Source organism: Drosophila biarmipes, chromosome X (genome assembly GCF_025231255.1).
Source record: "Drosophila biarmipes strain raj3 chromosome X, RU_DBia_V1.1, whole genome shotgun sequence".
Lineage (NCBI taxonomy): Eukaryota > Metazoa > Arthropoda > Insecta > Diptera > Drosophilidae > Drosophila > Drosophila biarmipes.
In genome coordinates, this window is record NC_066611.1 from 3861047 (window position 1) to 3881904 (window position 20858).

General features: G+C 45.6%; 1 protein-coding gene across 6 annotated transcripts in view; it reads right to left on the reverse strand.

Moving 5' to 3' along the window:
- Positions 1–127: 127 nt before the first annotated feature.
- Positions 128–20858, reverse strand: part of LOC108033056 (uncharacterized) — a 94710-nt gene continuing 73979 nt past the window's right edge. For 4 of the 6 annotated variants that reach the window (XM_017107186.3, XM_017107190.3, XM_050885895.1 and 1 more), the window contains 10 exons: positions 15746–15911; positions 12849–13004; positions 11713–11895; positions 11232–11489; positions 10995–11156; positions 9575–10917; positions 8711–8903; positions 8498–8647; positions 4652–6784; positions 128–3793 (listed from right to left, as the gene is read on the reverse strand). In XM_017107186.3, the coding sequence (XP_016962675.1) occupies positions 2978–3793; positions 4652–6784; positions 8498–8647; positions 8711–8903; positions 9575–10917; positions 10995–11156; positions 11232–11489; positions 11713–11895; positions 12849–13004; positions 15746–15911 (5560 nt within the window). In that variant the 3' untranslated portion in view covers positions 128–2977. Of the gene's footprint in view, positions 3794–4651; positions 6785–8497; positions 8648–8710; positions 8904–9574; positions 10918–10994; positions 11157–11231; positions 11490–11712; positions 11896–12848; positions 13005–15745; positions 15912–17905; positions 18021–20858 lie in introns of all 6 variants that reach the window. The other 2 variants (XM_017107189.3, XM_017107193.3) reach the window with 2 other exon arrangements.

Consider the following 20858-nt stretch of genomic DNA (forward strand, 5'->3'; position numbering starts at 1 on the left):
TCTTTATAAGGGAAAGTTCTGCAACACCACCAATCCCATCCCAAAAATGAGTCTGATCTCTTGTTTTCACAGTGCCACTTCCGACAGGACGAGTAGAACTGGGAAAACGGAGATGCTTCCGTGGCACTTCTTTTCAAATTCTCTTTAATTTATAATGCTCGTTTTTGGTTTTGTTTCGCTGCTTTACATAGTATGTGTTCTCAGTATATATGCACGTACCTAGTGGAACCAATCGAACCATTCAAATTATACGCAAAGGGCACGCAACGAAATGATTACAACTTGGCTATTGGCTATTTGTCTAACAGAGTTCCGGTTCCTCACTTTGCAGCAGGGGATAGTGCTAAGTTTCCTATGTCCTTTCTTAAACAATTTCACATTTAATTGGCTTATTTTACTTTGCAAAGAATGAGTGATTTCTGAGGGGGTCACTTGTACCTGCATGGAGCTAAAAGCAAATTGGCTTAGTTTTGCATTTCGTTGGCCTTTATGGCATTAATTTTAAATTTAACTCACTTTTCTAATTTTGTTGTTGGCTTTGGTTTTTGGTTTTTGGTTTTTGTTTGCTTTTCGTTTTTCTTTGTTTAACTTATGTTTTGTAGCAGTTTACCTAATTATTAATCAACAAGAAGAAACGCTCTTTATAGTTGCTTTACGCTTCGCACAAAAAACAGACACACACAACTAAAACCAAAAACGAATATAGTTTCATTTGGTTTACTTCAAAGCGGCTACATTAAAAAATTACAAAAAAAAGTTCAAAACTACTAGCGCGTTAACCTATAAACTTCATGCTTTCGTTTAATTTTATTTGTATTTTTACTTCCATGTTGTATTTTTGTATTTCGGTTTCCTTCTATTAGTAGACTTAGTAGTTATTTTGTTTTGTTTCTCGATATTATTCCTTCGCCCTGCCTCGAAAGTAGTTCTCAGAGTTGCATTTTAGTTACGCGAGGCACTGCTTGCCGTTACCGTTATACTGCGCACTGCTTGCGTGGTGACTGTTCGGTGTGGTGAGTTTGGTGTGTAGGCGAGTTCCTTGTGTCTGCGTGTGTGACAGAGAGGGAGAGGGAGCGTAGAAAGAGACAGAGACAGTGTCGGATACATTCGTGTGTATACATATATGTATAAGTGTGTATATATATTCGTAGAGAAAGGCACAGATGAAATATCGTATAATTAAATTTTTGCTTCTTCTTCCTCGCATCCGCCCGAATCGTCCGCTAAGTTTGATTTTAAAGTTTATCTAAACTGGAGAGCTCCTTCACTTCGTTTTTACAGTGTGTACAAAGAGTGTAAAATTGTTTTCATACTTAGATCTTTGGTTTCCTTGAAAAATTAGCTTAGACCATGTTGAAAAATTGACAGTGTTAAGTTAGTGTCGTCTCGATTCCTCGCACTTTGTCTTGTTCTAGTTATGCCTTCTGAAGAAATATCTTGATACTCTATTGTAATTCGTTGATAGTTCCATATATACACTATATATAGTCATTAAACATTAATCTTTAAGTTTCTACTACGTTTCTCTTGTTTTTCTTTCTTTATAAATGCTACTTTTTAAAGTTCTTGTAGTTCTTGCTGCCCTATTCTTTGCTTTCCTTGGTTAAGTTTGAAGGTAATTTTATTTTTATAAAAAAAAACATCCTGAATACCCTTGCTGCGTTGGCACTGTTTTTCAGATGTCTGTTTATTTGATCAGGGGCGGGATCTTGAAGTTCTGGAAGCCTTTGGGGGGTAGAGAGACTGACAGGGGAGATTTAGCAAAGATTGTCGACCAGATCGTAATAGCTATCTGCGTGGGTGTGTCTGTGAGTGTGTGTTTAAGTACCTAGGTAAATTCGTTTGCGCAAAGTTCTTATTTTGGTATGTTCCCCCTTTTCCGTATCCCTTCGTGGGGCAAGGTAGCCTTGGCCCTGGGACAACGCAGCTTTATTCGTTTTTAGGTTAGGTACGGTCTTAGAGCTACAGTTGTCTATTGCTTATCAATGGGCTCGCCCAGGGGGCTCTACGCGGCACCGCTCCCCTAGTGTTTCCTTGGCTTAGCTACGTAAAATACACTCGAATACATGTGCTACATACAGGCCTCTATGTACAGATAGCGTCGTGGTGTGTGTTGTGTGGGCGTCGGCACGCCCTCCCATACATACACGTACATGAACGTTAAACTTTAAGAGCTAATCACAGAGTTGATGATTCTTTGTTCACAAATTTCCATCATTTTGTTTCGAATGCAGTATCCCTATAAGTAACTGTATATGTAATATAACTGCATATATGTAAATCGCATATAACACTTGTATATAATCCACCATCCTCCTCCGGGTAACCTTGGCTTCGACTGCTACATTAAACGGAAAACACTCTAATCAACTTGAAACATAGCTATCTTCTTGACCGATCGATCGCTGGCGATCTTTTTTGGGCTCTAGTTTTTCTTATAAGTTCTGCTTGTTAAAGTTATGAAAACCGTAGGATTGCACTAAAAACAGTTGACAATTTAGCTTACTAGCTTTTCTTTCATTTCCTTGCTTACTTAGCTTGCTTTTAAGTTTATTTTACTGGTTTTTATTTCGTTTTGCGGGCTAAGAGTTTACCACTCTCCGTTTATCGTTTATATTGGCTATCGATTAATCAATTTTCGTGTGTTTTCCCACCACACTCTTCGATCTTTTGCCTAAAGCCTAATGTTATAGTTAGAGGTTTAGAAAACTCCCTAAAGTATTCTTTAATGACGGCCAAGTTCACGTATAGAGATTATAGACTTCTAAAGGTTGAAGTAAGCTCCTTCCAAGTGTACAGCTTTCGGATAGACAACTAAAGGATATTAGGTCAGCCAGGTAGGGACTATCTTAACTGCTACCCTAGCTACTATTCCAGTTGATCGGCTCTACAGTTAACATTAAGGTTAGCGTAAACCTGGCCTAGTTGGAGATAACTACTTTAAGATCTAGAGAGGGTGTGTGTGTGTTGCTTGCGATTAGTCCATGGAGGACTGCGGCGACTTGACCAGGAGCAGCTCCTTGTAGTCGCTGTCCCTGTCCTCCGCCTCGTTGTCCTGATCCTGTTCGGGGTCCCTTTGCTCCCGCTGATCCATGCGCCGCCGCTCGCTGATGATCCGCAGGATGTCCGAGGAGTCGGACTTACTGACCCCCGCTGCGAGATCCGGCAGGGGCTTCGCGCTGCCACTCTGGTCTGGGATGTCCAGCGAGCTCGAGGCTATGACTGACACCAAGCCTGGGCCTGATCCTGATCCCGATCCCGATCCTGAACCAGATGCCCCCGCTGTTGTGGGCAGCAGCAGGGAGCTCTCGTCCATGTCGGCGTCCTCGTCCAAGGCCTGCTGTTTGAAGAGCTGCTTGGTGCTGCCACTGCGGCTGCGCGGCGGCATGGATCTGGGAACGGAGAGGAGGAGGCTGCTCCTCATGCATCCCTGGTCCACGGACTGCGACCATCCGAAGGGTCTGCGTGGAGCCGGATGCGATGGCATGGGCAAGGGCGTGGGCGTTGCTATGGGCAAGGACAGGGGCGGGGGCAGAGGCGTCGCCACGGGCGGCACCAGGGCGCTGACCACCGACAGGGCGGAGGAGGCGTCTCCCTCCGCCTCCAAGTGCCCCACGTCGGCACTGCGCACGCTCCGTATGTCGTAGGAGCCACCGCCACCCCCGACTCCTCCCCCGTCCGACTCGAGGCTCTCGAAGATCGTGCCTCTCTGGCAGTCGAGGGCATCTCCGCCCCAGGGCAGCGAGTCACAGCTGGTGCGCTTGGCCTCCAGATTCCGTCGCCGGATGGCCTGCTAGACCAACGAAAAGAGGAATATTAGAATATCATGGTAAAATAAAGTATCTTCGAAAACCGAACACAGAAAAACTTTTTTATTGAGACGTATTCCCAATTTAAATATTTCAAACTAAACCCTTTCTTTCCGATTCTTAAGACACCTCCAAACTATTTGAAAAAGCTACAAGTTTTTACCACACCACGATACTTTGTTTTAATTATAAGACTTTTTAGCCGCAAAGAACTGGTAGGACAAGGAAAAATAAATTTGAGAACCTTTTAAGTGGCGTGATCGGAGTATGGAAGGTTCAGGTAAATAATTTTTTCATTTTTAGTAAGTCTCAGTTATTTAGCTCTGCCGTGTTCTATTTGGTCGAGAGCCAAAAACCTTTTAATAACCTCATATCGTTATATACCATCTAAACATTATACCAAAAGGAATTCATTAGGAACGGATAAAGGAGTCCGCAACCAATACTTATATACCCTTGCAGAAAAGACCACATCTCTCTTTTAAATTCATAGGTATAATTGCGGACTATTTATAAGCACACGCTAGTTTCAATGTCATCCATAAGATATATTTTAAATTAAAAAAATACCTTGTCTAACTTTTAATATATGTAAGAGAATATGACATTGTTTAGCCCCTGTTGCCCCCATCTTGAGGCCTTGAGCGAGTCCCAGCTGCATTCCTCTCTCCTACCTTTTCACTTTTCTTTTCTTTCACCTAATCAGCCTCGTCCCTAAATATTTTTTAAAGTAAAGCATAATAATGGCAATCCATATAGAGCAACATCCTAAAACTAAATTAAGCCTACCTAAAGTATGTCTAGAAAACCAGAAGCTGAAAGCTTGGCCCATCGGCACTTACCCAGTACGTTTGGCCGCCCCAGGGCAGCGAGTCGCAGCTTGTGCGCTTGGCCTCCAGGTTCTTCTTCCGGATGGCCTGCTCGTCCAGCGAGCGCTCCTTGGACAGCACGCCGCGCTTGCGGAAGCCGGCGGCCGCGGAGGCGCGACGCCCGCGGCGACGATTGTCCAGCGGCGGCAGCGGGAGGCCGGCCACGCCCACAGCCAGCGGTTCGCCCGTTCCTCCGCCTCCCGCTGCCGTCGATGGGCCGCCGAAGGGCTCGCCCAGCCGGGCGCCGAGCGCCTGAGGCGTCAGCGTGCCGCCCATCTCGGCGAGACTCAAGCCGAGCATGGATTGTGGTGGCTGCTGGAAGTACTGGACGGTCTGCCGCCGTGGTCCAGCCCCAGATGCCGCGGCGGACGCCGCTCCGGAGCCCGCACCCCCGCCAGCTGTGGCCGCTCCGGGGCCACCAGCGGCCACCTGGTTCAGGTTGGTGGCCGCCGAGCTGGTCAGGCTCGAGCTGGGGTTGGCCGTGCCCAGCGGCAGGGGGAACTTCTTGTCCAGCGAGGGCGTGCTGTAGATGAAGTTCTTCGGCAGCGACTTGACCTTGGCCAGGGGGCGCGGGGGAGCGGCCGCCTTCGATTGCGCCTCCGCCAGCTGCTGGCACAACTTTTGCTCCTGGGCGAACTCCTGCTCGCGCACCAGCTCGCGCTCGAGCTCCACCTCCATGTCGAGCTCGTCTTCCATTTGCTTGTGGCTCTCCTCGAGGTGTTTCATCAGTACAGCCACGACGACGTTCACTAACACGAATTGCGCCATCAGCACGAATATCACAAAGAATATGGGAGCAATAACCGAGCTGACGCAGCAATTGCGAACGCAATCGGCCGCGTCATCGCAATTATCCCTCAGCGTGTCCTTCATGATGCCGTTCCAATTGTCGCCAGTCGCTACGCGAAACAATGTGAGGAAAGCCATGCCAAAGTTGGCGAAGTGCGCGTGCTCGCCCAATCCCTGGCAGGGTATCTCGTCGGAGCACTCGAGTCGCCCGAACAGCTCCACGCCCAGTGCCGCAAAGATGAAGAAGAGCAGGAAGAACAGGAGCCCCAGGTTGCCCACTTGGGGCAGCGCCTGCATCACGGTGTCGAGCAGGGCGCGGATGCCCTTGGCCATTTTGAGCAGCTTCAGCACCCGCGCGATCCGCAGCACCCGCATCACCCGGATGATGGTCGGGTTGATGGGTATGATCTTCGTCTCCAGCTCCTCCAGGACGATGCCCACGATCGACAGCAGGACGATGCCCACGTCCAGCTGGTTCCAGCGGTCCTTGAGGTACAGCTTCCAGCCGAGGGCCACCAGCTTCATGTTCGCCTCCAGGATGAAGACGGCCGTGAAGAAGTAGTTGAAGATCTTCAGCGCGTACTTGAGGCCGCTGGGCATCATGTAGTACTCCATGGCCATGGTGACCACGTTCAGGCCAATCACCGCGGCGATGGCCAGGTCGAAGTACTTCGAGGTCACCACGTTGTGCACGAACATCCGCGTGGGCGAGTAGTTGGTGTAGTAGGGCGGCTCGTGCATGCGCCGCCGCTTCTTCTCCATCTGGAGGGCCCGCTTCGCCGCCCGGCGGATCTTCTCCTCCTTCTCCTGCTCCTCGCGGCAGCGGTGGAAGTTCTCCACCACGACGCCCACGAACATGTTGAGCACGAAGAAGCCCACCAGGAGGATGAACGCGATGAAGTACAGCAGCCGCCACTCGTTGTAGTTCACGATGGGCTGCTGGTCGACGCCGACGGCGTCCAGGCCGGTGTACATGATGTTCACCCAGCCGTCGCGGGAGCTCAGCACGAACAGGGACATCAGGGCCTTGCCCAGGTCGTCGAAGTTGTACTTGCGGTTGGTCCACACGTTGCCCGGTATGCGGCGGCACTCGTCCGCGTTGCGGACGCCCTTGATGTTCTCGCCCTCGCAGTAGTAGAAGGTGCCCTTGAACAGCTGGACGCCCAGGATGCCGAAGATGATGAAGAAGGTGCAGCAGATCAGGACGATGTTGCCGATGGGACGCAGGGACGATAAGAGCGTTTGCACGACTAGTTTCAGACCCGGGGCTCGGTTGATCACCCGCAGCGGCCGCAAGGATCGGAGTAGTCGAAACACCTGCAAGGACATCGGTTTGCCGGCGGCGGAAACGGAAGCGGAAGAGAACAGAACGGAAAGGACGAGAAGAGAAGAGGGGTTGTGGTTGGTGCATCGGCTACACTGCTTTGTCGGCGGCGCCCCGCGGGGAGGCACTGCTTGCTGCGGCCCGCTTCGGCCGGCGCACGCCAGGCGGCGCCACGCACGTGGTAAAAGCATGAGGTAAAAACCATGTAGATATACTCGGAATGAAGCCAACAAAAGCGAAAATCTCAACGAAACACACCAGTTGTGGGCAAAGTTAAAAGAAATAATGCATCAACATATTGTTATAAGTTGGCTGACTAACTCATTAATTCGGATGAACAGTGTATAATGATACGCAAGTACAATTACAAATGGTTCTATCTTTCTGGAGTAGCTGAAAGATAATGTATGTAAAGGGTTACTACTACACAGAAATGAAGTATTAGCACCTATGAAACCGAAAAACCCCACTGGTGTGTTGTAACAAGGGGGATTACTTCAAAAGGTGTAAGGTAATGTCACATAAAACAGGCCTAGTAATGCCTTAAATAACATAAATTGGCATCGCTGCCAGGAACAATAAAGCAAGGCGATGACGATTGAGCGTTAAAGATACAACAAGATGGGGCGATTGCATCTATAGCTAGATGGAGATGTTTTGGGTTTCGATTGGGGTGGAATGGGGAAGCTCAAGTGGTGGCTTAATCTGCATAGGGGCATGACACTACAGACAGTTCTACTGGCCACATGAAGTACTTCAACCAAAAAGCTGAGAAACCGTGTAACCAAAGTTTGTGCGACTAATACAGCAACGAAATCAAAAGGAGTAAACTTTTGATCGGTCCTTCCGGCTCTGGGCCCTCTTCTTACTAGTGTCATAACCCTATTACTTGGAGGTTGTCGACAGGAAGGGAAACAATCAACTATGTACAAACGAAACTCAATGAAGGCGAGTCAACGGATTACTTGAATTATTGTTTCTTTGGTTTTTTGGGGGTACTTTTAAGAGTTATATCTTTTTTGGGAGGGGTCTACACACACATAATAAATGGTGAAAACAAATTGGATTCTTGCTGATTAACGCATAGCAGCGGAAATTTACCTGAAGTTTTCAGAGAGATATACAATATATATAGGTATATTATATACACGAGTTATAGAGATAGACACGGGGTGTGTGTTCGTAAGTAGAAGATGAAATCAAAATCGAAACGGTTGAGACAATGTTTTGTTGAAGAATTTTGGACCGTGTGTACGTGTGTGTGGGTGTGTGGGTGTGTGTGAGAGTGTGTGGGTGTGGGTGTGCGCAAGAAAAAGAAGAGCACATAAAAGACAGAGAAGGCCAATCAGCAGAGAAACAGAGACAGAGCTATGTGTTCGGGCGATACAGCGAGCGAGGTTTGACTGTGGTTCGAGCGTTAGCATTAGCATTGGCCTTGGCCTTAAACTAGCGATTGGGCGATAGCTTTTCTGATCCGAGTGCGCAGCCCAGCAGCCAATTAGTGGGCGTGGTCGGTTCTGGGCGTGGTTCTTGGTAGTAGCTGTTCTGGCTGATGGTCTGCTTGTTGTAAGTCGCCTGAGACTGGCTCGTTTTTCTGGTTATCAGGTTTTCTGGTTTTCTGGTTTTCTGGTCGACTGAGGACTGCTGGCTACTGCTGCTGCTTTCGGATGCAAAAGTGTCCAAACGAGACGCGATTCCGTACTTACCCTTAAAATCCCAAATATCCTCGGACTCGATTCGCTAATCAGGGACATTAACAAATCAATTATGGAAATGGTAACCAAAGATCCGTCCATGATATTCCAGCCGGACGTGAAGTAGGCGTCGTGGCCGTAAAACATTCCCGTGGCCACAACCTGTCGATTGGGGTTCAATCATATTTAGGCTCTGTCCTATTGACATGGTCGAAGGCCACTCACCTTTATAAACATTTCGACGGTGAAGACGACGGTGAACACGTAATTGGCTGTTGCCAGGAACAATCTTTCGGTGCTGCTTGGAGGGATGTTTGGTCTTTCCATGGCCAGGGTGATGCAGTTGAGCGCGATGAACAGCAGGACCACGTTGTCGAACCACTTTTGGTTGACAAACCACGTACAGATCTGCCGGAACCTGCAAAACGGAGGGCGTCGAAATGCAAATACGTGAAATGAGCAACTTGCAGACAAAGTTCAAATTGAATTTTCCGCTCGGTGAAAAGGAGAACGGAAAACAGGAAGCGAGCTCGCAGAGCCAAAGTCAATAAACTGGTAACTGATTTGTTTTCCGTTCAAGAGTTTGTTAGTGCATGTGCTGAAGACTATTAGAAGATAGAGTTCTGGGCTCTTCCATGAATTTAATAAGAATTGATATTACAAAAGTACTCATTTTGAAATTCCAATTCGGATGACTTCCTTATGGGTATGTCTGAATGCCTGAAGTTTTGAGGTACAGTCTACGCAAAACACCATTTGTAAACGGCCTCAATTACTAGATACCCGTTACTCAGCGAAAGATAGTGCGAGTGAGACGGCGATATGCATGCAGTAAATCTGCTGTTTCCATGATGCCACAATTTATTCGCTTATAACTTTTTATTTAAAAGTCCGATCTTCGAACATATCAAGGAGACATTATAGAATTATTACTGAATTTCATTAAAACTATCATCTCTATGCTTTCAATGTTGTTCTCAGTGTACCCTACTCTACAGACTTCTTTAGCATTTCATTTATCATCTGACAACTTTGCTGATATGAAGTTATAAACTTTGATTTCATCCACGTATTCTAGAACCCACTTACCTGTTGTCCTCTGGGAATATGTATAGCGAGTAGTCCTCGCGCTCGGTGGTAAAGTGCTTGGGCGTGAGCTGCTCGATGAGCATCTTGAGCTTGGAGTAGCGCTCGCCGCCGCCTGGCACCATGGAATGTGGCTGCATCGCCAGCTGCTGCTGGTCCTTGGACAAGCGGTGCAGCTGCTGCTGCTGCTGGGTGGTCGAGGAGAAGGAGTCCTGCCGTTGCTGGAGCAGCTGCTGCTGGTGGAGCTGCTGCAGCTGCTGCAGCTCCTTCTCCTCGAGCCGCTTCTTCAGGTTGTAGTGGCTGATGGAGTTCTTGCGCTTGTCCCGCGCCTCCATGTACTGCTGCAGCATGTTGTCCGGCTCGTTGAGGTTGCCGTACGACTTGTTCCACTTGTCCAGGTCCATCTTCGAGTTCGTGTACGAGAGCGACTTGCGGTTCGCCTCCAAGTTGTGCAGATTCAGATGCGAGGTCTTGCTGAAGGCCAGCTCGATGGAGCTCATCCGGCGTTGGCCGGATCCGGGGCGCAGCTTGGGCGGCTGGTTTAGGTTCTGGTACACCTGCGAGTTGAAAATGCAGGCCGAGGCCCGACGACTGCCCACGGGACCGCTGCCTATGCTCAGCGTGTTCGACAGCCTTCTTATCGAGTTCTGGGGGCTCAAGCGATTCGTTTCCTTGGCGCCCGGGGAGGGACCGCCGATCCCGGCGCCGCCACTTCGCAGCAAAAAGCTGTTGTCGCCGCCGTTGTTCAGCTGCAGCTGCGGCTGCTGCTGCTCCTCTTCCTCGTCCTGGGTCCTTCGAGCCGGATGATCCTCGGTGGCCAGGGCCAGGGCGGAGGATCGTCGCTTTTTGGAGCTGCCCCGCCTTAATCGCTGCTTGAAACTCCCATGCTGGGGCGGTGGGGCCAAGGGCAGGCGTTCACTGGACGAACTGCCACTTGTCGAGGCCCCAGTGTTGCTGCTCCTGCCCATTCCGGGGACTGGCATATCCCCGCCCGGGCTGGAACCCACGCTCACATCGTTGAGACTGTGGCTCTGGCTCTGCGCCTCCGCCGAGGACGAGATGGTGGGCACATAGATAGGCGTGGCCGCCGCCGTCGAGCTGGAGCTCTTCGAGATGTCGTCGATGATCACGCTGTGCATGCTGGCCGAACTGCCAGCGGCACTACTGACCCCCGCACCCACGCCCACGCCCAGCTGACTGGCGTTGAGGATGTTCAGGGGCTTGTGGGAGAGCACGGGCGAGGGCGGGATGAGATCGATGGAGGGTATGCCCTCGTCCAGACTGCGCTGTCCGCCGGTAAAGATGTTCGGCGGCCGCAAAAGCGAGGGGGAGGGCGGACTGGGTGGCTGGGGATGGTAGTTCAGGGGTTAACTCATGTTTGGCCGGCGCATCGTTTGCAGCCAGAGGTTGCTGCCGCACTCACCTCCATGTCGCCCCACTGGCGGAAGCTCATGCCCGGCTCCAGGGTGGTGCTGGGCGAGTCCTGCGGCGTGGCCGCCGTTGTCGTGATGATGGGCGGATCCCGAGCGAGCCGGATCTTGGAGAGGCGGGGCGCCTCGCTGCGCCGCTCCTTGATGGAGTATGTCTGTGTGCGACGGGGTGCAGGTGGTGTCAAGTGTTCATGTCTGTCTGCGAGGATCGCCCCCTGTGGTGCTCTTACCTTTTTGAGGCCGCCGCGCGGCTTGGCATGCTGCGCCCCCTCCTCCTTGCCGCCCATGCCGCCCGCCTCTCTGTCCCGCTCCCGCTCCCTGTCCCTGTCCCGCTCGCCGGATGCGGAGGCGCCAGAGGTGCCGGAGGCGGATGGAGCGGCAGACGAGGCGGGCAGCTCGTTGATCTGGTAGTCGTGGCTGGGCTGCAGCAGGCGCTGGCGGTGCACGTTGCTCTTGGCCTCGCCGATCTGCTCCGCGGAGTCCTGCAGCTGGGGGGGATTACGAACCGTGGATTCAACTCGGGCCACTCAAGCAAACCGACAGGCACACACACACTCGCATGCAGCATGCAGCTATCACACACTCTATTTTTTCCTCGCTCTTAACTCAATCACACCTGGTTGTTCTTGGGGGGGATCCTGATCCTCTCGATCCCTGATCCCTGATCCCTGATCCCCGTTCCCGATCCCCGATCCGTTCGAGCTCACTTACCTTGCGCACATCCTCCGCCGATCGCCAGCGGTTGCGCACCTCGTAGTAACTATCGTTGGTGGTCGAGGAGTCCGCCTCGCTCCGCGACTCATCGTACATACCATCGCTGTAGTTCTCGGCCAGCGTCTCCTCGCGCAGTTTCTTAACCAACTCGCGCTGTTCGCGCTCGCGACGTTCATTTCGCTGAGGGAATCAAAATTTCAAAATTAGACTTTCTCGTCAACCGGCGGGGGCGTGGCATGGATCGGTTCGGGATGGTGGCATTGGGTGGGTCCGGCGACCCACCTCCTCGCTGGCCACCCGGATCGGCCGGCACTTCCGGCCGCGGCCTGTGGGCAAAGAAAGGGCGGGGATTGGAGGCACAGGCCGGTGGGATAGGGTTCGCGACGCACCCGATGCTTCATACTATGATCTCACCCTAACTCGACTTGGTGTTATAAGAAATTAGGAAAAACAAAATCGTACTACTTCTTAAACATTTTAAGAGAACTAAAAAAAACTGACTCGTCATGAATTATTTATTAACATTTTTTAAAAATATAGAAATGTAAATGTTTCGTTAAAGTCATATTTTTATTTCATTTAATTATAAAATTGTTTAGCTACCCAGAGAGAAATTTTCAGCTAAAGTGTTCTTGAATTATAACATTCTTTCTAAAAACCGTGTAGTTACAGTGGAATTGAGTTTATTTATCAGCTTTTGAATAAGTATACCCTCCTGTCTGGAGAAATACTGAGTTGTTGATATAAACAATGCAAAAACCGCCAATTCAACTTGACTTAAGCATCTTAAACTTTAAGAATTAACTACCCTGTCAAAATTCTCTCTGCATATACGAGTAAATATGCCTATGATTCCAATGAAAAATTGAACAAAAACTGTTGTAAACATTTTAAGGCTTTAAGTTTAAGGTGAGAAATTGATTTAGCCGACAGTCTGTAGTATATAATCCCTATTTAAACTGTAATTGAATTCTTTTGAAGATCAAAATTTGAAGCGTCGCATGCGTACAGGAAGCAATGTATTTCGTATCAACATGCCAATCGATGGGGATCCAAAGATCGTTTCGAAAAGGCTGGGTTTCGCGCATTTCAAGTGCTTTTTGGGACAGGGGAAGGTGTTGGCAAAACTCTACCTCTGAACTGAATCCCTCAACCAAAATGGCCACCAATAAATTAAACAGCACATAATTGCCGAACGTCATTAGTGCCACAAAGTACAATGCGGCCCAATGACTTGTCTTTTCCATTCCGTTGAACAGCACGACGTTCCAATCCTCTTGCGTCAGTATCTAAAAACATTGGTTGGTTTTCGTTTTCGAGTTTTTGGTGAGTTGGAGTTGTAGTTGTTGTCGATTGTTGTTGGATTTGGATTGGAGTTGGAATTGTAGAGTTGTAGTTGTTGATCGGTGGCGGTTTGGCAGTTTGGCAGTTGCAGTGGCGGGGCGGCAAACGTGGTGCAGATTTAACATACATACGCATGGATACATATGTCGTGATACACATATCGGATATATATCGTAAGAAGCGAAAGAAAAAGAACGGAATACCAATAAACAAATTTTGTAATCTTTTGTCGTGATGGGTGGCAAAGAAAGTAAGTAAGTAATTAAGGAAGTTATTAGTTACGAAACACGAATGGAAAACAAATGGCAAGAGGTCAAAGGTCAGACAAAAGACAGACAGATAGAGAGCGAGATCAAAACGACAAACGGCACTTCAGCACACTTGTAGATACATATGAGAAGGCATCCTGTGAGATTGGCCTACTTATAGGTACCCACACATTGGGTTAGCATTGGAACACTGGCAGTTTGTACATTCTGGTGCTTGGTAACTCAGGCGCATACATAAAATAAGCGTATAAACATAAGATATTATCATCGATTAATGGGAGACTTGGCTAGGGATAGACCCTAATTAAATTAAAGTCGCAATCAAGGGGCAAGCCAAGAAAAGGTTCCACAAACTAAAACAAGGCATAAACACATTCGTCCACAGTGTTTCCCGAGTTTTTAGGAGTATCAAGAAAATAGTTATATATTTTTAATCGAATTTTCTGTAATTCCCTCAGACATAGCCAGAAACACTCGGATAAATGTTGTTAAAGCTTTAAAAAGTGAGATAGCTGGAAGAGAGTTATAGATGGGGACTTGAGGGAGATCAAGCAGTGGTGGCGGCTTGACTCAAAATATCCGTGGACAGCCCGTTGAAAAGCTGCTCAAGCTGATTCTTTCTTAAACAATAATTCGTGGTGTGGCATATTGAACGAACAGAAGGCAAAACTAAATCGAAATCAAGACTAAACCATAATTAAAGCACGCTATAAGCAAAGTCAAAAGCAAACAATTCAGGAGAGTCATCAATGGATCTCGGACTAAATCAAAGAGCAAAAAAGCGCACAAAACTCTTGCATATACGAATTTGTAAAAGTTTACATTTTTCATGGAGCCCTTCCTCCATTCTGTTTTTGCTTTGTACACAAAGTGCCAATGGGTTTCTATTTGTTTTAGTTAGTTTTTGTTTTGTTTTTACTATACAACACGAATGCGGTTTATATAAGAGGCGAATTAATTTGATTTTGGTTTTGTCGATGTCTCTAAACTTCTGTGGCTGTACATTGGTATTGCGCATAAGCAACTTTAAGAATATATAGATGTATTAACAACGCTTTTATACAGCTTGCTTGGCAACAAATCGTAAAATGGATCGGCTAGGTGAAAGAAAGAGATATAGCAGAGGCAAAGATCGAGAGGAAAGCAGCAGCAGCAAATTGAGAAATAAAAACTTTCGTTTCGGTTTGAACAAGCCAACGAACCAACAAACAAACAAACCAACGAACAAACAAAAGACTTTAAACCAATATATACAGTTTGTATGAGTGTGGCTGTAGGTGATTCATCGGGTTCTGAGAGGTCGCAATCGAGTTGATTCGGGTCTGGCATACAATTATAAAGCCGGAAGCCAAAAGCCGAGGCAAAATAAGGTGAGGATCCCAAAAATCATGCAACAAAACTCGGAGCATCAGCGGTAACGGTTTTTGCTTGATATGTCGTATGTGTGTGTGAGAAAGAGAGGGGAAAAGAGAGAGACAAAGAGGGAGAGAGACAGAAGGGGGATAGAAAGAGAAAAAGATTGATGTGAGACCGAGTGCGAGTCCTTGCCAGGGACCTTCGGTTTCTTTGTACAGTTGCGCGCAAAACTGCGTATTAGAGATGTCAATGAGTCGATAACATTAGCAATAGTTATCGATCTATTATAGGAATCGTTATCTTTGTTATCTACATAATCGGGCCTGAATTTGGAATCAATTTAAACATAAATTGTAATATGGAACTTCCATTTATTTTGCTTTCCGCTTTCATATTGGATTCATTTGAATTGGAAAATTTTTTTGGAATCAAAAGTAAAATAGTCCTTGACATCTCTACTAAAACTGTTTGTGTGACAGAACGAAAAAGCTCCAATGAGGAAGCACGTACACACACATTGATCGTAAAGTTAAGATGATTGTCCTTATATTCACAATATTTACAGGGACTTGTTAATATCATATTTGTATTTTTTGGGCCTCCCCAATGGTCGTATGTATGTCTACGCGTAAAAGCTTTTTGTGGGTGTTTGGGGGTGTGAAGAACTCTACGACTACATTTGCTGGCATCAGAATCGAAACAAAATCAAAGCAGGTCGGAAACGAAGCTAAATAAAAGAGAACTCAGGGAATACGAACAACTGGTGAGTACTTAGGTTAAGGCTAGGAGCTGGATATTGTAAACCAAATCAAACAAGGAGTTACAAGAGAGCAGAAACTAGGAACTGGGAACTTTCGTGGCTATACGTAAGAATTCGTTAAATATGTTGTCATAATCACAAGAATTTCAGAGTGGTATCAATAGGTATTGTTGTAGCTGTTGTTCAAAGTGGGTACTTCGGGGTTGTGGTTGGTACAGCTTGGGAAGGTGGAGGGATTTTGGGGTATGGGGCTATGGGTAAGTGGGTGGTAGGTAGTTTATTGCTGTATTATTGTTCTTACTTGGAAAACTGTGACTGTGGCCCACAAAATGTTGTTGAAGTGTTTGCGATCGCACTCGCATTGCGGATGCCGGCTGATTATTTCGGGACACGTGCACTCGCGTTCGAGTCCGGATTCGTCCAAAAATTTACAAAACTTACCGCCAAACAGATACATGCCGAGTATGCTGCAGGTTTATATATATGTTTTATATATACCGTATACATATGTATTTATTTATAGAGTCATAGATGTGTGTCTGTTATCATAGTTCATTAATGGCTATATAAACTGGTTCATAGATATAGAGAGAGAGCTGGGTTCGTATATATATTTATATATTATATAGTTGCGGTTCTTATGGCTAAGGATAAAAACGAGTAGTAGGTTCATCTAGTGGTCCCTGTACATATATGTATATATGTATGTGGGTTTGGTGTTATTAGGGGAGTCTTGTGATTCTTTAGAGAATAGAAATAGGCAGAGAGAAGGGTCTTCTCAACGGAGTCTGTTCTTCTGCTGGTCTCGATTCTTCTGATCTTTTCTACCTCGTTTGTGGTCTGTCTGTCTATATACACGGTGGTGTTTAGGTAGTCCTCGATTTGTCGTCAATGATTGTATATTTACAAATACCTCCTAGGAATTGGGCTCTGCAAAAAGTTTGGCTATCGTGGAAGGAGATGTTCTTTTTGTTTTACAGTTGGTCTCGGGTCCTCTTGAATGCCAGCTTGAACTGACCAAAAACTCTACTGATTCTAGGAGAATCTGGAAGACTTTGCAAGTACGTACATATATGATGTAAGTATCTATGTATGTGTGCCTGGAGGGTCTGAGCAAAAGGGAGGACTTCCGTAACAGATTACATTGGGAGATTGGTTGGTTATGCTTGTGTATGTGTGGCCGTGTCTGTGTGCGAGACAGTGGGAGAGACAGAGACAGAGAGAGTTCTCCTTTCAGAGGGTTTTTGGGCGGAGTTCTATACAACTTAGAGTCTAAAGTAGCATATGGTCTAGCGATAGGTATATACTTAAACGTAGGACATAGAGCAAAGTGTGAGACAAAAATCGAAGCACATACATATATGGTACATAAAGAAGGCACGAGCGAGACAGAGAGAAAGAGGCGAAGGCAGAGACAGAGAAAGAGGTGTACAAATAATGTGTGTGTGTCTTTTCGAGAAGTGTATGCAGAGTGTTCGAAATGCTGGATGCAAACTCAGTTCTAGTCGCTTATGTATGTACATTATATGTAGGTATATAGCATGCTGAAGGCGCAACATACTGGAACCGAACTGCTTACCTGGTGCATCAATGTACATCGCACAAATACATACACACATACAAGGATCTTATGGACATATGGCTTATGCACATTCCCACATACAAATACTTCGAACGACATGCGGATGCGCGCTGCTTGCTATGGAACTCGTAACGGTAATGGTAACGCCAACGGCAAACGGTAGTTCTAACACTAACACTAACGGCTAGCTAATGGTAATCGCAACGGTAAACGCATGCATGCCAAATCAAGAATCGTAATCGTAATTGGTATCGAAATCGAAGTTAATAAAGATGAAATCAAGTCTTGAACTGAATACCACACTCAATCAAGGGCACACCACAAATTAGTGCGAGCGAGCAAGATGGCTAAGCTAGCTAGTCGATCTCGACGTCTGGCAACCGAACTGCTAGATAAGAAATTATAAAACTTAAAAGATCTGTGAGTGCGAGTGAACATTTCACTTTTCCAGATGTCTAAATCACTCGCGCCCACTTAAAGAACACATGGTTAGACAGACAGACAGAGTCAGAGACACAGAGTGAGAGTGAGAGGGCGATAGAACGTCACAACAGTTATCGATTAAAGCGGAAAACAAACGCCCAATCGAATTGAAACGGAAATGAAAACAGAAATACAAATCGAAATCGAAAGAAAAATGAAAATGAAAGAAGGCTAAATGCTCAACGTATCATAACGTATTTCACTGGGAATTCGTAATGGCTATCTTTGGGTTTTCTTATTTTTGGTTCTTTTTCGATTTCATGAACAGTTAGGTTATCGTAATCATATTAGTAGCAGATTATAGCGTAACATTAGGAGTAGTAATAGTAGTAGTAGTAGTATAGATATATACATATAGGTTTACGTATGGTATAAGGCTGATAGCAATGGGTCTACCTGGAACACTGTGACGAGCGCCCAGAGCAGGCTGTCGAAATTCTTACGATCGCAAATCATCTCTCCGTTAACTTTCTCGCAGAATTTACATCCGAACAGATTCATGCCGAGTATACTAAAGTGATGGTTTGGTTTTGTTGATATATAATATGATATATATATATATATATTTTTGTTGTTTGGTTGTTTTTCGTTTTCGATTTTTTAAAATATATATTCTTATATATTTTTTGTGTTTTGGTTTTTTTGGGTATTTTTTTGGGTTGTGTTTAGCAAAAAGTTTTTTAGGTTTATTTTAATTTTCGGTTTTCATTTTATTCGATTATTATTGGATTGTTTTTAGTATATTTTTTAATTTGTGTGGAGTGTGACAAAGAGAGAAATAGAGAGAGAGAGACAAAATATATATATAGAGAGAGAAAGAGAGATAGTTAAGAAAGAAAGAGACAGAGTGTGCGTGAATGATAAGGAAAGCTAAGAGAGAGATAGATAGAGAGCAAGGGAGACATGGCTAGAGCTAGTAAGTGTTTTGTAAGTGGCGTGAGCGGCAAACGAAAGCTAACAAATGAAAACATTTGGAAGAGAGAAAGCGCGAAAGGAGGCTTTTGAGGCCCGCCTTAGCGACTTAAATCGGACCACGGAACAGAATGGAAAGGAAACAAAGGTACTGTTCGCTTCACAGATACTAAGAAGCCGATACTTTGCGGTTAATGGGGAGGAATTGGTCCTTGGCTTGGTTTTGTTGTTGGTCTGGTTTTGATTCTCTGTTTTCTGCTTTATTTTAGTTTTCTCTTGTGAGTTTATTCGGGGCATTTATAGAGTTTTTTATCGGTGGTAACGCTGTCTTCTTTATCGTGTTCAGCTCCATTTACGATTCGTTCGGTTCATTATTAGCTTATTACATATAGTTTGTGAGGTTATGTGGATTCTAGTCGGTAGTTTCGTGTGGCTGTTGTGTTTTTGCTATTCTAACTACACAAACTCGATTACATTTACTTTAGCAACTAGGCTAGCTAATGTATGTGTTCTTTGTTTCAATTTGCTGTTGTCGTTCTGTGTTTGAGTACTGGATATTTATATGTAGTTATACGAGTATATCAATTACGAGTAATCATATATAGGCATATATAGAGATAGAAAGAGAGTACGGGTATATATAGGTATGTATCAAACTGCAGCGACTGCTACTACACAATAATTAAGCGTACGATCTTTTTAAGTATTTTCTTGGGTTTCATTTTTCCAAATACTTTTTGTTTGAGTGTATTTTTGAGCGTGAGTGTGCGTGTGCCGTGTCCGTGTGATAAGCGCCGAGCAGCAAAGCTTTCAAGCCCGCATTTTCAAGTCTTCTGGAAAATGCATCAAGCCAAGCCAAGAGCTTTTTGTGTGTGGGAGTGTAAACATGTTTATGTTGCAGTGTTGGTTAACGCTAAAAGAAGCTAGGATACACACTTATTTAATTTGAAATGGAATAAAGCGTTGTTGGCTAACTAACTAAGCTAACTAATTGTTTCTGTAGCTGTTATTGCTGTAGTTAGTTGTTGCGTGTAAAACCAAATGATCATCAAATGATTGGGTGTCGAAGAGAAAGAGATTCGGGGGGGAAAGAGATAGACAGCGATATAGTTGGAAAGAGAGAGCGTGAGTGTGGTGTGTTGGAAAACGTTGGAACATATCCCAAAAAGCGACCTGGTCGGTGCTTGAAATTAAACTCAAGTCGACAGTAAACCGAGCGAGAAAGTGATAGAAACAGAGAATTTCGGAGATTAGAGAAAGCGAGGAGGGGGAGATATTTGGTCCGTGTCAGTGAGTTGTGAGAAGATGTGTGTAAGTAATGCAAAGTGAACGAGCGGGGACTGAAAGTGTACGACAACTAACTGCACTTTGGAAATTGGAGAGAGACATAAAGAAGGGTAAACAGGATCGGGAAAGATATAGCGAGAGAGTTATATTTATCAAGTGATACAGGTACAGTTCTTGCTGGTACGAATACAAGATCGATTGCTTAAAAAGTTACACAACTTGTAACGTCATCTAACTACGATTCTTTCATAATTTTCAAATGTTACTCAGAGACAGTAAGTGAGAAAGATACCAAGAGATAGAACTTAAGATTAAGTGTTGTAAGAGAGAGAGAAATCGTTAGAGATCGCTTGGAGAGATATTAAGGCAAATCTTTACTCATATAGGCAATACTCAAGTGGTACGCAGTGGAAATGATCGTGTCGAAGAAGCAAATAAATGAGGGTGGCGGTTGGGAGAGGCAGGAGATCAAGAGATACGTGTAGTTCTTTGTATGATTATGGTGTGGACAAGGATCCTGTGAACTAGGGAAAAATGGAGGACCGAGAATGTTTGGAAGGGAAACGTCCATCAAGTGGTCGTAAGTTGTACTACCAACAATGTTCCAAATGATTCAACTGGAGCTTTAATAGTTAATTTCAGAGATGTTGGGACTTAATTCAGGAATTCTAGACATCAGTACATAAATAGAGATAATCTGGAGAGTATTTTTTCGACACTTTATAAATTTTTGAACAGTCTTTTTAAGTATTTTAAAAAGCATACTAAAAATACGAATATAATCGGTATTTGCTTCTGTGAGTTCTTAGAATGGGATGACTTTTTAGAATGATGGGATAATGGCTGGCTGGATGGGTTAGTTGTAGGTCATTCATCTATGTGGTAAGCAGCTAGTGAGGCGCTAGGAACTGTTAGGCATAAGACGACTGCTATGGGCTAACGAAACTGAACTGTTTCTGTTTCTGTGGCTCGGGTTATTTGTGTCAATCGCTCATTTTGAATACATTAATTTTTGGTTTGTGGGGCCGCGTTCGATAACGTCGATGGCTATCGATGGTAGATTATATTAAATTTCTTTTTCATCATTACTTTTGTTATCTCCGCATTCTTCTCGTGTATGTGTGTGTTTGTCTTGGTTTTGGTGTCTTCT